General features: G+C 29.9%; 1 protein-coding gene and 1 non-coding gene across 2 annotated transcripts; one reads left to right on the top strand and one right to left on the bottom strand.

Moving 5' to 3' along the window:
• Positions 1–2715: 2715 nt before the first annotated feature.
• On the bottom strand, positions 2716–2788 carry Trnat-agu (transfer RNA threonine (anticodon AGU)). The gene has a single exon. It is a non-coding gene; the product is annotated as a tRNA-Thr (tRNA).
• A 3881-nt stretch (positions 2789–6669) lies between these two features.
• LOC145194128 (putative serine incorporator) lies at positions 6670–12530 on the top strand. Its single transcript, XM_090069444.1, has 7 exons — positions 6670–6991; positions 8614–8845; positions 9832–10164; positions 11488–11556; positions 11732–11869; positions 11947–12166; positions 12286–12530. The coding sequence occupies exons 1-7, from the start codon at positions 6767–6769 to the stop codon at positions 12425–12427; spliced, it is 1359 nt and encodes a 452-aa protein (XP_089925570.1). The 5' UTR covers positions 6670–6766; the 3' UTR covers positions 12428–12530.
• Positions 12531–14067: the final 1537 nt, after the last annotated feature.

Genomic DNA, 14067 nt, shown 5'->3' with positions numbered 1-14067 from the left:
TTGTCAACTCATGTTTCATGTTAATATTTTCTTAAAGTGCACACTTCCAATACCTTGAAGAGTTTCTTAAATGATACAAAATTGTTTTAAAATACATTAGAAAATATTATAATTTATATTTTGCCTCTTTCTGGATTAGATTTACCCAACTATTTTGTAATTGACAGTTTTGATCCAACCGTTAACTTTATGAATTTTTTTACCGTGGGTTGCCCTAGCGATAATATAACTACAGCATTATCTAAGCATGCTATTATGCATCACATACAGATGACTAGAGAGGTCAGGGATTCAAAAAACCCTGATGCGTCCGAAACAAGTCCAGGCATTCAAATCACGAGACTCGCCGAGTCTTAGACCGGGTATTCAGCCACAGACTAGCCGTGTCCGAAAAAAACCGGGTACTCAGACCCGAAAATCCCTAGAAATAACTCAAGAAAATGTTAAAAAATATTTTTTGAACATTAAAATATTTTGATTTTAGGCACAATAAGCTTTGATTTTGATGCAGTATGATAAATCTTTATGTTTAGGACGAAATTGTAAAATTCAAAAAATTTATATATTGACCAAGTTTTTTTCGTTCATAAGAAAAATCTCTCTTAGACAGTTTTTATTGTTTCTAAAATTTTGAAATAAGGTCTTTCCAATAATACAATTAAAAAAACAAAAAAAATTTGCCCACATCATGTTTTAGGGGTTCAAACACACGTTATTTTAGGGTTTTTCACTTTTTTCGCCATATTGCATTCAGAATAACTCAGCAGAGAAATTTTTAAAATAGCAAATTTTTAATCCATATCATTATGACAGTATGTAGAACCTTTTGACAAAATAGCAATATTCAAAAACTTTTAGTTTTAGAGATATGACCCTACAAATAAATAAAAAATATTTATAGTGTTGCGTTTGTGACGATATTTGGCGAACCATAGACTAAAATATAGACATAATATGAAACTTGTAATAAATTATTTGTGATCTGCACCTTCGGTTTACTAAGAAACCACGTTTTTAAGATATATTACCCTTTCATTTCAAAAATATAGGACCCCAAATATGCGAATTTTAGCTACTGACAGATATTGAAGTTTGGGTAAGCTTTACAAAAAGTACTACAAAATCCGAAATAATAATTATTTTGATCTGAAATTTTGGCAATGTTCATGAAACATGTTTAACAACATACTGTCAAAATTTTATTAAAATCGGAGATGGTAGTGCGGGGACCTCTGGACCACTTGGCGTGGAATGACCCCAATTTTTATTTTATTCAATAAAAGAAAATTTGGGCCAATACTAGGTACAAACAAAACATTTTTATTACCTAATTGTCACAAATTATATTACTTATTTAAATTTCTTAAAAACAATAAATTTTGATGAATGTCTTTAAATTGATTTATTTGTCATAATTCATATTATGTTCATATAGTTTCATGGCAAATTTTATTCAGTTTTTTTTAGCACTAAATCTTATTTTAGTCAACTAATTTTAGTTAGACTAAAATGTTAGTCGACTAATTTTAAAAACGCTAAAAAGTTAATTGCAAATAAACGTGCTGTATTAACAAAGTTTCAAGTAAAACGTGTTCCCATAGTTTTCAATTGGATTGAGATCATGAGTTTGGGATGACCGAACGAGAACTCGATTTTTCTTAATATCAAAAAGAGTTTTGATAGAACCTGCTGTATGTTTTAGATCATTTTCCTAGTGAAATATACGTTCTTGTCTCATTTTATTTTTTGCATATACCAGCATTATCCTCTTTGCATCCGTATTGATCCATAATTTCAGTAATACAATGAATAGGAACGATTTCATCTCGAATAAAATATGCCAACAACATTTTATTACCACCGTCATGGTTAACAATTGGAAGTTGGCACTGAGGAATGAATCTTTCACCTGGTGGAAGATTCATTCCTTAGTGCCAACTTCCAATTGTTAACCATGACGGTGCTCATGAATTTGGATTCGTCACATCAATAAAACCTTTGACCACTGTTGTGGAGTCCAATTTAAATGTTCTTTTGCAAACTTTATTCGGCCTTTACGGTTCTTGACCGAGACTAATGACTTCTTTGCTGGTCGTCGGCCAAACAATTTTGCATGTCAAAGTCGTTCTTTCGTTGTTGTAACAAAACACTTCGCGTTATTATTCTTTGCCATTTCCGTATTCCATTCGACAGCTTTCTTCCTTGGATTATCACGACATAATTTTAACATACTTAAAAAAAAAAAGAAGATATTTAAAAAATAAAAATATTTAAAAAATAATAGAAGTCCACCTAAGTAAATGACTGTCAGCTGGCAGAGGTACTTACAGCCACTGACTATTACCTTGTACCTTTAATTTACGAAGAATGATCTTATTGGTGTCAAGTTAGTTGTAAAGATTGGGAAAAATTTTTGTTTGTACAGAAGAGGACTGGGTTTGTAAACTACATATATAGATCCTACCGAAAGAGCTGAAAGATTTAATCAAGACCATTCGAAAGTAATTTAAAACAAAATCTTTTTGTTTTAGTTTTAGATAAGTAAAAGAAACAATTATGCGAAGTTTTGCAGAAATGACGAAGGCTACATACTTTTTCGAAAACTAACTGAACGTTGAAGGCCAAAACTTGTTTAGTTTTCTAAAAAGCTAATATTCATTTAACAAAATTAAAAAACTGTTTATTAGATCTATATATACAAAAGAAATGATGAATAGGCACTGCCCGGATTTGAACCGGGGATCTCCTGTTTACTAGACAGGCGCTTTAACCGCTAAGCCACAGCGCCGATGAGTAATTCGGAAAATAACTTATAAATATATCAATAAATATATAACTTCTTTCGTGTTGTAAAACATGCGAAAATGCGGATTTCATAGAAAAATGCGGATTTCATAGAAAACCAGGAAAGGTATGACGTCTGAACAAGCAAATAGATTTTAAACAAGCTAGAAAATAAAGTTTTCTATTATTTCACTTTTTTAATCTTAGTTATTAAGTAATTATTACTTTGATATGCAAATGCATGCCATGCTAAATGGTTAAGATTTTTTATTTAATCCATGATTTTCCAATATTCTTTATGACAAAGAGCACAATGAAAAGACTTATAATTGGCATCCCTGTGATATAACGGAAGCCAAAAAGCCATGTAGACGAACTTAACTGTCTTACAATCTTTACAACTAACTTCTGTCTCACAAAGACGACTGATTACACGAAGAAAACGAGACAAGTCATAAGTTACCCAAAATCTGGCTTCGACAATTCGTCCAGTGCTTTACTCAGATGAGATACCAGTGTCTATTTTCAAGGAACTTCCTTCACTGGAAGATACAAGAAAAGCGAGCGTATTCGATGCAAGCCATCAATAGCCATTTCGATGAGCTTCCTGCTAATCTTGAACATAATCTGAGAATATAAGCGACGAGAATGGCGAACCACTCATCAAGATTAGGAGGTGATTGAGAATAGATATCAATGTGGAACACAAGATGATAGACTGCTATTTGAGTATTCAACGGAAGTTCAAGACACTCAAGACTTGCAATCAGAAATTTATTCCATAATTATGTCACATATTTGTATGTCTGTATGTAAAAAAATTATATGATAATTTAAATCTTTATCCAAAGTTATATTATATAAACTAAATTATATCGGGACTTAAGTTAAGAAATTATCAAAAAGAGAAGTTTTTATATCGAACTTAAAAATCCTTTAAAAATGGTACAAACATAAAAATTCTTTTCGATATTAAAATCAACAAACTCCACTGAACTTTCGAAATTCGTAAGGGATTCGGAAAAATAATGGTCTAGAGTCTGCTTGATCGAGAAATTTTCTTTTGGGCTATTCTCGATCAAGCAGAACCATTTAAATAATGATAATAATAATAATACTAATTATAAAATAACAATAGTAGTAATAATAATAATAATAGTAATGATAACATATTCGCTCTATTCATACTAACATAATTTCCATAATATTATATATATATATATATATATATATATATATATATATATATATATATATATATATATATATATATATATATATATATATATATATATATATATATATATATATATATATGTATATATATATACATGGCCGCCGAGAGGGAGGGGGGGAGTGGACGGGGAAGATTCCCGGGGCCCCGCGTGTGTACAAACAATTTTTTAAAGTAATTTTTAAAATATTTAAATAGTTTTGACTTTTAAAAGATTTAATTAACTTTTATTTTTCATTTACAATGACCAGAGCACGCTTCTTTTGGTCCTGAGTATGTAATTGATCATAATAAGGGCCCCTTAAGAAAACTTCCCCGGGGCCCGGAATTTCTTTCGGCGGCATGTATATATATATATATATATATATATATATATATATATATATATATATATATATATATATATATATAGTTGTCCTATTTCATAATCTCTTATGTTTGCGTCCCATAATTATATCGTGTACTGGTGCTTACCTATTACTTCTGACAATATATAAGAAAAAAATACCGTTGTCAGGTGTTTAAGAGAGGGGTTTAAGAGAGGCGTTTATAGAGGTGTTTATAGAGGTGCTTAAAATTGTTTAAAATTAAAGGTTTACTAAATGCTGATAGTGTGTCTTCAAACACAAAATCCTATTTCTCTTAAAAGTATAAAAGCTGATAGTGTGTCTTCCCTCGTCTTCATATATAAGCTATTGTAAAGTACAAATGAAGTTTGATTCAAAAAAGATTTTTAATACATTTTATTTATTCATATAAACTTTATCGCATTAAATACTTTAAAGCCAAAGTTAGTGTAACAAGTTAATAAATGAAAAAAGTTTCATGAAAGATCCCAACCATATTGTGAGGGCGGCGTTTTTATAAATATTTTATTATTTTAATGTTAGTTAGTATTATGTATTTATGATGATGAGGTAAGGGTTTAAGGATGGGCTCTATGTTAACGTGTAAGGGTATATGTGGAGGTTAGGATCGAAGTTAGTGGCGTGGGGATTACTTGATTAAAAAAGGACGAAGTTTGGGTATAGTGTGGTTAGGAATGGGCAGGTTTAATTGTTAAATGGTTAATGTTGTGTTTGCTGTCCTCAGTGTATTCTGAACTATAATAAAATTCAACAACCGTTCAATAAGTGTGTAATAGTTGGCACTCTTTTGCTCGTAACGTTTATATAATACAAATAATATTCTCTTGCGCTTCTTGCAGTGTTGAATACTGTTTATATCAATTACTCCTATTTTTTTTTATCTTCTTTTTATTACAAATATCTCTACTTTATTTGAAACTTCTGGTTATTCTCCTTTGATCAATATTAAAATCTTCTTCGCTTCTTCTTTTATTCAACTGGTTATTAAAATGCTTATAAAACTTCTTGTTCTTCAAAGTATTCTTCTTATCACAAAATTCTCTCTCTTTTTAAAATTTTTCTTAAAACTTTCTTAAAACTTTCTCTTTAAAACTTCGTCTTCTTTTCTTCTTCTCTCCTTCCAAAGACGTCCGTACTTATCCGTCCAAAACTTTATTTTTTTGAGCTTATATAGCTTTTTAGTTGTTTCTCTGTTGCAATATTCATCAATGAGTCTTCACGTTTACGTCTTTTCCCAGTTGTATTTAACTTTATTTCCCAGTTGTATTTATTTTTTCTTACGCTTTATGGTTTATGCATTTTCGTGTTTACGTCTTTTCCCAATTGTATTTATCTTTTCTTCTTACGCTTTATCACTCATTTATAAGAAGAGTTGACGAGTCATCTTGTGCACGTTTTTTTTTTTATCATTGTTTTTTTATTTTAGTTTTCCCTCCTCACAATATATTCAGCTCATAAGCAGTGCAATAAGAACCAGCTTCTCTAAACAAATATAGCATTGTTAGGCTATTTTTTAGCAATACGAAACGAAAGAAGACCATTCAAGACAAAATAATGTCCCGTATCGTAAAGAAGACTAAGCTAATAAAATTATCATTTAAATAAGAAATAATGAGAACAATCTTCGAACCCTTTTTAACGAGAGGAATTGTTTAATAAATGAATGAAGATACAGATCTATGATGACAGCAAACAACTTAAACTTGTTTGTTTTTCACATCAGGTGTGAGCTATTCCAGAAACCAGTTTGGTAGAAATGATATTTAACGGTTGTTGTTAGTGACATCTTCGATAATCTGTTAAGTCTTATCAATAAATGACACTAACTACAGTGGATGCGAATTTTATATTAAATGACACTAACTACAGCGGATGCGAATTTTATATTAAAATTTTAAATATATTAATGTTCTTCATTATATTTTAAGTTGTAAATTCTCATTCAATAAAAATTTTTTGAATAAAGTACATTTAATTACTGTTGAAATTTTATATTAATCTTCCTTACGATTACTTAAAAACTCAATGCAACTCCATATTTCCTACCCACCCTTGTTTGGTTTCATTTTGAACCAAAAAGAAATCATGCTTAGATTTGTTTTAAAAGTTGTGAAAAATTATTAGTAAAGCACAACTTTTAAAGTATGGGTATCTCTTGTTTTGTATTGTATCGCTTTAATTTTTCGGTTTTTGTTTAGTTGAAACGGACGGATTGTCAAAAAGAATACTAACATTATTTCGCTCCAAATAGGCTTTTTCTAGTTTACCAAAATTAATTTAATTTGGCAAGTATGACCGACCAACTCCCAAAAGAATTTAAGAAACAACTCAAAACAAATAACAAAATAACCTTAAATTTACAACAAACTTTTTAGAAATTATGGGGGCTGTTTTAGGAACTGCTGGATGTGTGTCCAGCTTAGCTTGTTGCTGTGGATCTGCAGCTTGCAGCCTTTGTTGTTCATCATGTCCTTCTTGCAAAAACTCAACATCGACAAGAATTGTTTATTCAATCTTTTTATTATTCACTACTATTGTTTCATGTATAATGCTTGTACCAAAAGTGGACGAGCAGCTTCAAAAAATCAACTGGTTGTGTGAAAAGGTAGAGCTTTATATATTTAGTGTTCTATATTTAAGCAGCCGTAAAAACTTGAAAACTTGCTTTATTTTTTATCTTGAAATGAGCAGATAAATATGCTTAATTCTAATTGCTATCAAATAAAAATTTATATGCTTAGTTTTAAAAAATAGCTTCTAGCAAGGTAAATAGTTAAACTCCCTTTATCATATTAACAGGTGTATTATTACAATACTTTATTTACAAGAATGAATTATGATTTTAAAAAAAAAAATTTTTTTAAAGTTAGATTTACCTTAATTAGTTTTATGCATAAGAGTTTATTATTTAAGTATCATTCTGAATAGTTAAAAATATCTTACACACACTCACACAAACACACACGTGCACACATTTTTGGAGACAATGACTGGGATATAACCCCAGTCATTGTCTCCAATATTACTTCATTTTTTCAGATTATAAGATCCAAACTAAATAGTGTCCCAAGTATCAAAAAAAAAAAATTACACACTGTTATCATGGGATATGATATTGCCAGCCTTGTTGAAAGTCTAATGTTCTGCAGCTTTGGCATCTAATAAAGCCAAAATTTGTATATTTTTCCTGAGTTTTAACTGAGAACAATAATGTGGTAATCCCTTACCTAATGGGCTGAAGCGGGTACTGCATCTCACAGCTTGTATTTGATTCACTTTCATCTTCTCATTAGGTTCAGCTGTGTACCTAGAAAAATTGAGCCATAATCTGAAATTGAAGAATATGATTGACAAATATTAAGATTTCTGGCAATAAACCAAAAACCAAAAGTTTTGGTAAGAACATGAAATTCTTTATTTTGTAAAGTTGTTGGTATATTCAACTAGAGCACATGTGTTACCCACATCATGACCTGATAATTGCAATGGGCTATAATTGGAAATTTTTTGCACTAAAAGTGAAAAAATCAACAAAAAATCAACACCAAAACTACCATAACTTTTGTTATACTGCAGGGATTGGGATAAAATTTTACCCAAATCTTGGTATTGCCATAAGCTACATTGCCACCAAATTTTATTGGCCCATGATTAATGGTATGGATTTTATAGCAGTTTTGCTTTGTCAAAAAAGAAGGTAAAATTTTTTGCATTTTTGCAACTTCAAAGTCACTTTTTTCCTGCAGATGTACCTAAAAGAGTTCAAAATTTGCACCAGGTGACCCTGGGATGTGTACTCTATCACCCTATATAGGTGACATTCTCGGATCAGATAGGTTGGCAATATTGGATTTCATGATAACAGTGTTATCATAAAATCCAATATTGGATTATATATTAAACTTTAAGTAAGCTACATATATATTACATATATATATATATATATATATATATATATATATATATATATATATATATATATATATATATATATATATATATATATATATATATATATATATATATATATATATATATATATATATGTAGCTCACTTAAATTTTAAGCTACATTTTATAAATAAGAGATATTTGTCAACTTAATGCTTATTGATTCACTTTGTTACTGTTTGTAAGAAATTTTCTTAATGCATTTTAATATTTCATTTTCATTGTGATTTTAAGTCTAAACAACCTTTTTTGCATTTTTTGCTTTTTTCTCTGTCAGGCTGCAAAACTAGATTGCAAACAGCTTGTTGGATTCATTGCAGTTTACCGTGTTTCGTTTGGTGCTGTCATGTTTTTTTTATTGCTTGCTATAATAATGTTTGGAGTAAAATCATCAAAAGATCCTCGTTCTGGTATTCAAAATGGTTTTTGGGCAATCAAGTTTATAGTTTTACTTGGAATTATTGTTGGCGCTTTTTTCATACCAAGCAAAGATGGAAAGTTTGTTCAAGGTGTATTTTTATAATTTTCAACCCCAAAGTTTATTTTTATATTTTTTTTTTTTTTTTTTAAAAAAAAAAATTTTTGAAAACCAATTTAATAAAAGGGTTTTATTGTGTGTGAAATGTTTTAAGAATATTTATTATTACTTAACTTTTCGTGTTACATTTTCCAAAGATTTCCCAAAGATTTCCCAAAGATTTCCCAAAAATTTTCCAAAGATTTTCCAAAGATTTTCCAAAGATTTTCTAAAGATTTTCTAAAGATTTTCCAAAGATTTTCTAAAGATTTTCCAAAGATTTCCCAAAGATTTTCCAAAGATTTTCAAAAATTTCCCTGAAGTTTCCTGAAATTGAGGTGTAAAATAGGAAAAATATTCTTGGAAAAGAAAAAAGAAAAAATAGAATTAAAAAAATAATCTTTTTGAAAAGATACTATAAAAGTTTATGAATGACATGCAATCTTCATCAGAAGTTAATTCAAAAAGAAATACTAAAAAATGATTTTAGTTATTGTTTTACGCTTGCAACTTGAAATTTTTTATTGTATCAAGAACTTTTTTTAAACAATTACACTCCAAACCCTGAATGGGTGAAGGGGCTGGGATAAATCTATGTTTTATTTAAATACATGAAAAAATATGAATAAATCATAAAGGTTTTTAACTTATTATTAGACATGAGCAGTATTTGAAATAAATATGGACACCTAAAAATTGATTGGTTTCTAAGTCTGGCAATAAACACTTAAACTCTGCGCCTCAAAATGCCGATGTTCAAAAACAGTAAATCATAGTTTTTCCTTAAAAAGTGTTTCCTATAAGAAGAATGGCCACTGAATTTCAAAATGAAAATATTAAAGTGTTTGAATTAAACAGAACTTTTGTAATGGTTAGTCAGAAAAATCTAATCTAAGTTTTTTCCCCTCCTCTTCTTTGATTAATTTTTTTTCTCTTCCTCTAGATTAAATTCTGTTAACCTGGATGTATGTTTTTTAGCATGGATGTATATTGGTTTGGCTGGGGCATTTCTCTTCATATTACTTCAGCTCATTCTTCTTGTTGACTTTGCACACTCATGGAATGAAATCTGGGTTGATAAAATGGAAGAATCAGAATCAAAGTTTTGGGTCTTTGCACTTTTAACCTCGACATTTATAATGTACGCTATTTCCTTGACTGGAATTATATGTATGTTTGTTTTTTTTACAAACTCTCCAACATCTTCATGTGGTATAGAGAAGTTCATTGTAAGTTTTCAATTGGTTATGTCATGTGTCATTTCTGTTATGGCAGTCACACCTGCTGTCCAAGAGAGGCAACCCAAATCAGGTAAGAATATACTAACTAAATATGGTTATTCAATTAAAGTTGTGTGGAAATAATTTTTTTAAATTGATGTTTTGCTAGCTGTTTGTTTATTTCAATCTTCCTAAATTTATTTACACGCATCAATCCTGAAAGAATAAAGTTTTTGTTTAATAAACAGCGGCCTGGATGATTGATGCACTTTAAATTGCTGATGATTGCTGATCAATAATATTATTTAGAATTTAACCATTCAGATTACCTGCTTTAATGAACAGGATCTGGAGGAGTAACACCGCTAGAATATCCCTATAACTTCACTCCTTGATATTTCACCTTTAATTACACTGCAATTCTCTCTTAAGTATTTGCTCCCTGATGTTTCACGGTTAGTTACACTGCAATTATCTCTTAAGTATTTATAACTAAAACTTTTTTAAATGACCAAAGTTGAAAAATAATACTAAATGACAAATACAACTATTTAACAATGCCATATACAACAGTTGTAAAATTTGTGTGCACAGTCTATTAGTTGTGTGCACAGTCTATTAGTTGTGTGCACAGTCTATTAGTTGTGTGCACAGTCTATTAGTTGTGTGCACAGTCTATTAGTTGTGTGCACAGTCTATTAGTTGTGTGCACAGTCTATTAGTTGTGTGCACAGTCTATTAGTTGTGTGCACAGTCTATTAGTTGTGTGCACAGTCTAGTGTTCGTTAGCTCTCTATTTTTTTGTGATTAAACAACAGATATCACATTCCAAACCTGTTTCAAACCTGTTCCAAACCTGAAACCTGTTCAGTTTGATATTTTTTAGAATGTTTCATATTTTAAAGATGAACTATGACTAAAATATGAGGTTATTATCATTGTTTTTTTTTTTTCTTCCCTTTTTTTTTCTTTCTCAAAACTACCAGTCTAATTTTTGGTTCGAAATTGATGTTTGAGCATGATTGGTTCGAAATTGATGCTTTAGCATGATTGGTTGCATCAAAAATGAGTTTCGTAGTTTAATAAACTATTTTTACTACTAAATTGAATCTTTAAAAAAATCCTTTTCACTGAGGTTGGATTTTGTTAACTATCAATTCCTCTGAAACAGGGAATTTTTATCTACTGATTTGAACATGACCTCTAAAATATTTTAGGGCATTTTACAGAAGGAAAGATTTGTAAACCAAGAAATATTTTTTGTTTAAAAATATTATGTATTCAAGAAAGAAATTGATTTGTGGTTTACAAAAAACATGATCTTGATGTGAATTTTCTTACAGTTTTATAGAATTTTTTAAGTATTTTGTATTATTCTTATTTTTATATTTAAATTTGAATTGGTTTTGTTCAGGCTTGCTTCAAGCTGCAGTCATTTCGCTTTACACAACATATCTTGCGTGGAGCGCTTTGTCATATTCAAGTAAGTTTTTTGTTTGTTTTGTTATTTTCTGTTTTTTTTTAATTTTCTAGTTGTTTGTGTTTGATGCATCAGTTAACTAATATATATTTGAGGATGTTTTATTGCATTTTCTACTCTTTTTTTATCGTAGAAGACAACAGTCTGTTCATTTATAATTTAATTATTTTCAAAATAGCTACTTGCAACAAACTTCTCAGTGTGTCAAAAACCGATTTCGAACCTGATGTAGACGCACAGTCTGTGATTGGTGTTGTTATAACATTCGTTCTCGTCATTTTCTCATGTGTTCGCACGTCTTCATCGTCGCAAATCGGTATGAAATCATGCTGTATGTAAACAAAGTCGTTGAAAATTCTTTAATATTTATTTTTCTATATTTACATTTGTTAGGCAAACTTGGTCTAAATAGTGGGGGCAATGACGAAAAAACTGTACTCGATGCTCCTGAAGATGCAAAAAGCTCTCCTTCAGTAAGTCATGATGTTGAGACTAAAAAGCAACGTGTTTATGACGACGAAGACGATTCTGTATCATATTCATATTCTTTCTTCCATATCATGATGGGGCTTGCTATTCTATATTTGATGATGACAATTACTAATTGGTACAAGTAAGTTGAATTTTTCTTTTGGGCGTGTTTTTTTAGTAGTGACTTTTTTTCACTTTTCTCCGTGTTTTTTTTATTTTTATTTTTTTTACTTTTATACTTTAGAGAAGTTTATATTTTAGACCTAGCGTTTCAAATCTGAATAAGTTAAGCAGCTCGGATGCAGCTTTTTGGGTAAAGATCTCATCCAGCTGGGTTTGCTTTGCCCTATACATTTGGACATTGTGTGCTCCCGTTATTTTCCCCGACCGCGATTTTAGCTAAAAAACGAGTCTTAAGAATTTTTTTTCGAAAGATATTTTTTATACCTTGTAAAAATAAATGTTCTTAAGAATCTTTTCTAATTTACTAATAAATACTTTTTAAATAATTAAGTTATTAATTATATTTAAAATAATTTAGTAATATGGTTGTAGTTTTAAAAAACAAGTAGCCGATATTTTTGAATAAAGAGAAACAGTTTTTCTATGCTTACATCATGACCTAGGTCACATAGAGCCTTGAACTTATAATCTTATGCAGGGCATGCTTTTCGGGAAAAATTCAGTGGTAAAAAGATGTGTATTTCAAAAGTTTCAATCAACGGTAAACAAAATTTAGATTTAAGAGTGTCGAATTCGTGTCACTTATCCGCTGTAACAAGATCCATTTATTATTTGCATCGGTATTTAAGAAGAATTTGTAATTAGCCACAAATTTTTTTTTAGAATTTTGGAGAAAAATTTGTTCTTGCGTATTGTAAAATTTACACGTTTTCTGAAAGAAATTTTTAAAAAGGTAAAATGAATTTAATTTTCGGATAGTTTTGTCGAAAATACAAGGGGGAACGGAAAGTAATGTCATTTTTCTACATTAAATTCAAACAAATTTTTAACTTGTTTTTATTTTTAATCAATGATGTAATTTTCAATGCCGCATCGATAAAAATCATTTGGTTTTTGAGCAAAAAATCTGCGGATACCATTTCGGATATTATCAAACTTTTCAAAAGTTTTGGTATTGAATTATCGTGTTACAGAATAACGCCTTTTCTGTTGACAATCGCTGGACACTCTTCAACTAAAGATTTATTTACTCAATCCAATTGTTCACAGTGAAGGGTTTGCATTCACAGCTTGTCCAGGTTTTAGCATTTCGAAATGAACGGTTCCGCGAATATTCCAACAAATACACAAAAGCACCTTTTTAGGATGTAAACCTGGTTTAGCAGTACTTCGTGGCAATTTATTCGGAAAAAGCCATTGTCTTTTGAGTTTTGGATTATCACTGAGGACCCATTTTTCATCTCCAGTGATCAAGCGATCAAAAAACGATTCTGTATTGTGCTGTCGAAGCAACAAGTTGCATGTGGTGGATCAGTTAACTTTGTTTTCTTCGGACAAATTATTCGGGATCCAAACCTCTGCTCTGCATACTTTCCCAATTTGCTTCAAATGTTCTTGGACGGTTGAACATGAGTGTTTGATAGTTTCTCGGTTGTCTGACACGGATTTGCCTCCACATCCGTCCTTAACACGTTTATTGCTAAAGTTGTTAGTTCCTGAATGATACGAGTCGGAAATATCATAAGAACCGGTTCTTAACTTAACAAAAAACATACAATGCCGAATATGTACCTCTGGTATTTGGCAAGCCATTTCACCTAAAAATGCAAAAAAAAAAAAATTTCAGATTTAATTATTTTATTTATACTAATAAATAAAGAAGTCACTTTAACCTAAAAATGTCTTTTGCACGGCTTTGAAGAACACAATAAGTTGATAAATGATAAGCAAATATTAACATGTGCAGAAACAATATTAATTTTCGGTCCACCTAATACCTACTCAAAACTTTTTATCATTTTTACCGAACCGAATTGCAATACGAAAAAGATAAAAAAGTTAACAAAAATTACATTTTGG

This window comes from Hydra viridissima, unplaced genomic scaffold (assembly GCF_058129835.1).
Source record: "Hydra viridissima isolate aposymbiotic clone 2 unplaced genomic scaffold, HvirCarnegie_v1 scaffold_12, whole genome shotgun sequence".
Taxonomy (NCBI): Eukaryota; Metazoa; Cnidaria; class Hydrozoa; order Anthoathecata; family Hydridae; genus Hydra; species Hydra viridissima.
The sequence above is the reverse complement of the archived record's forward strand: the minus strand, read 5'-3'. Positions and strand labels throughout refer to the sequence as shown.

Bases quoted from the DNA above. Each gene is read 5' to 3' on its own strand.
- LOC145194128 (XM_090069444.1), top strand. From the start codon at position 6,767: ATGGGGGCTGTTTTAGGAACTGCTGGATGTGTGTCCAGCTTAGCTTGT. The intron at 8,846-9,831 runs GTGTATTTTTAT...TATGTTTTTTAG, and splicing joins AGATGGAAAGTTTGTTCAAG to CATGGATGTATATTGGTTTG. The intron at 10,165-11,487 runs GTAAGAATATAC...GGTTTTGTTCAG, and splicing joins AGAGAGGCAACCCAAATCAG to GCTTGCTTCAAGCTGCAGTC.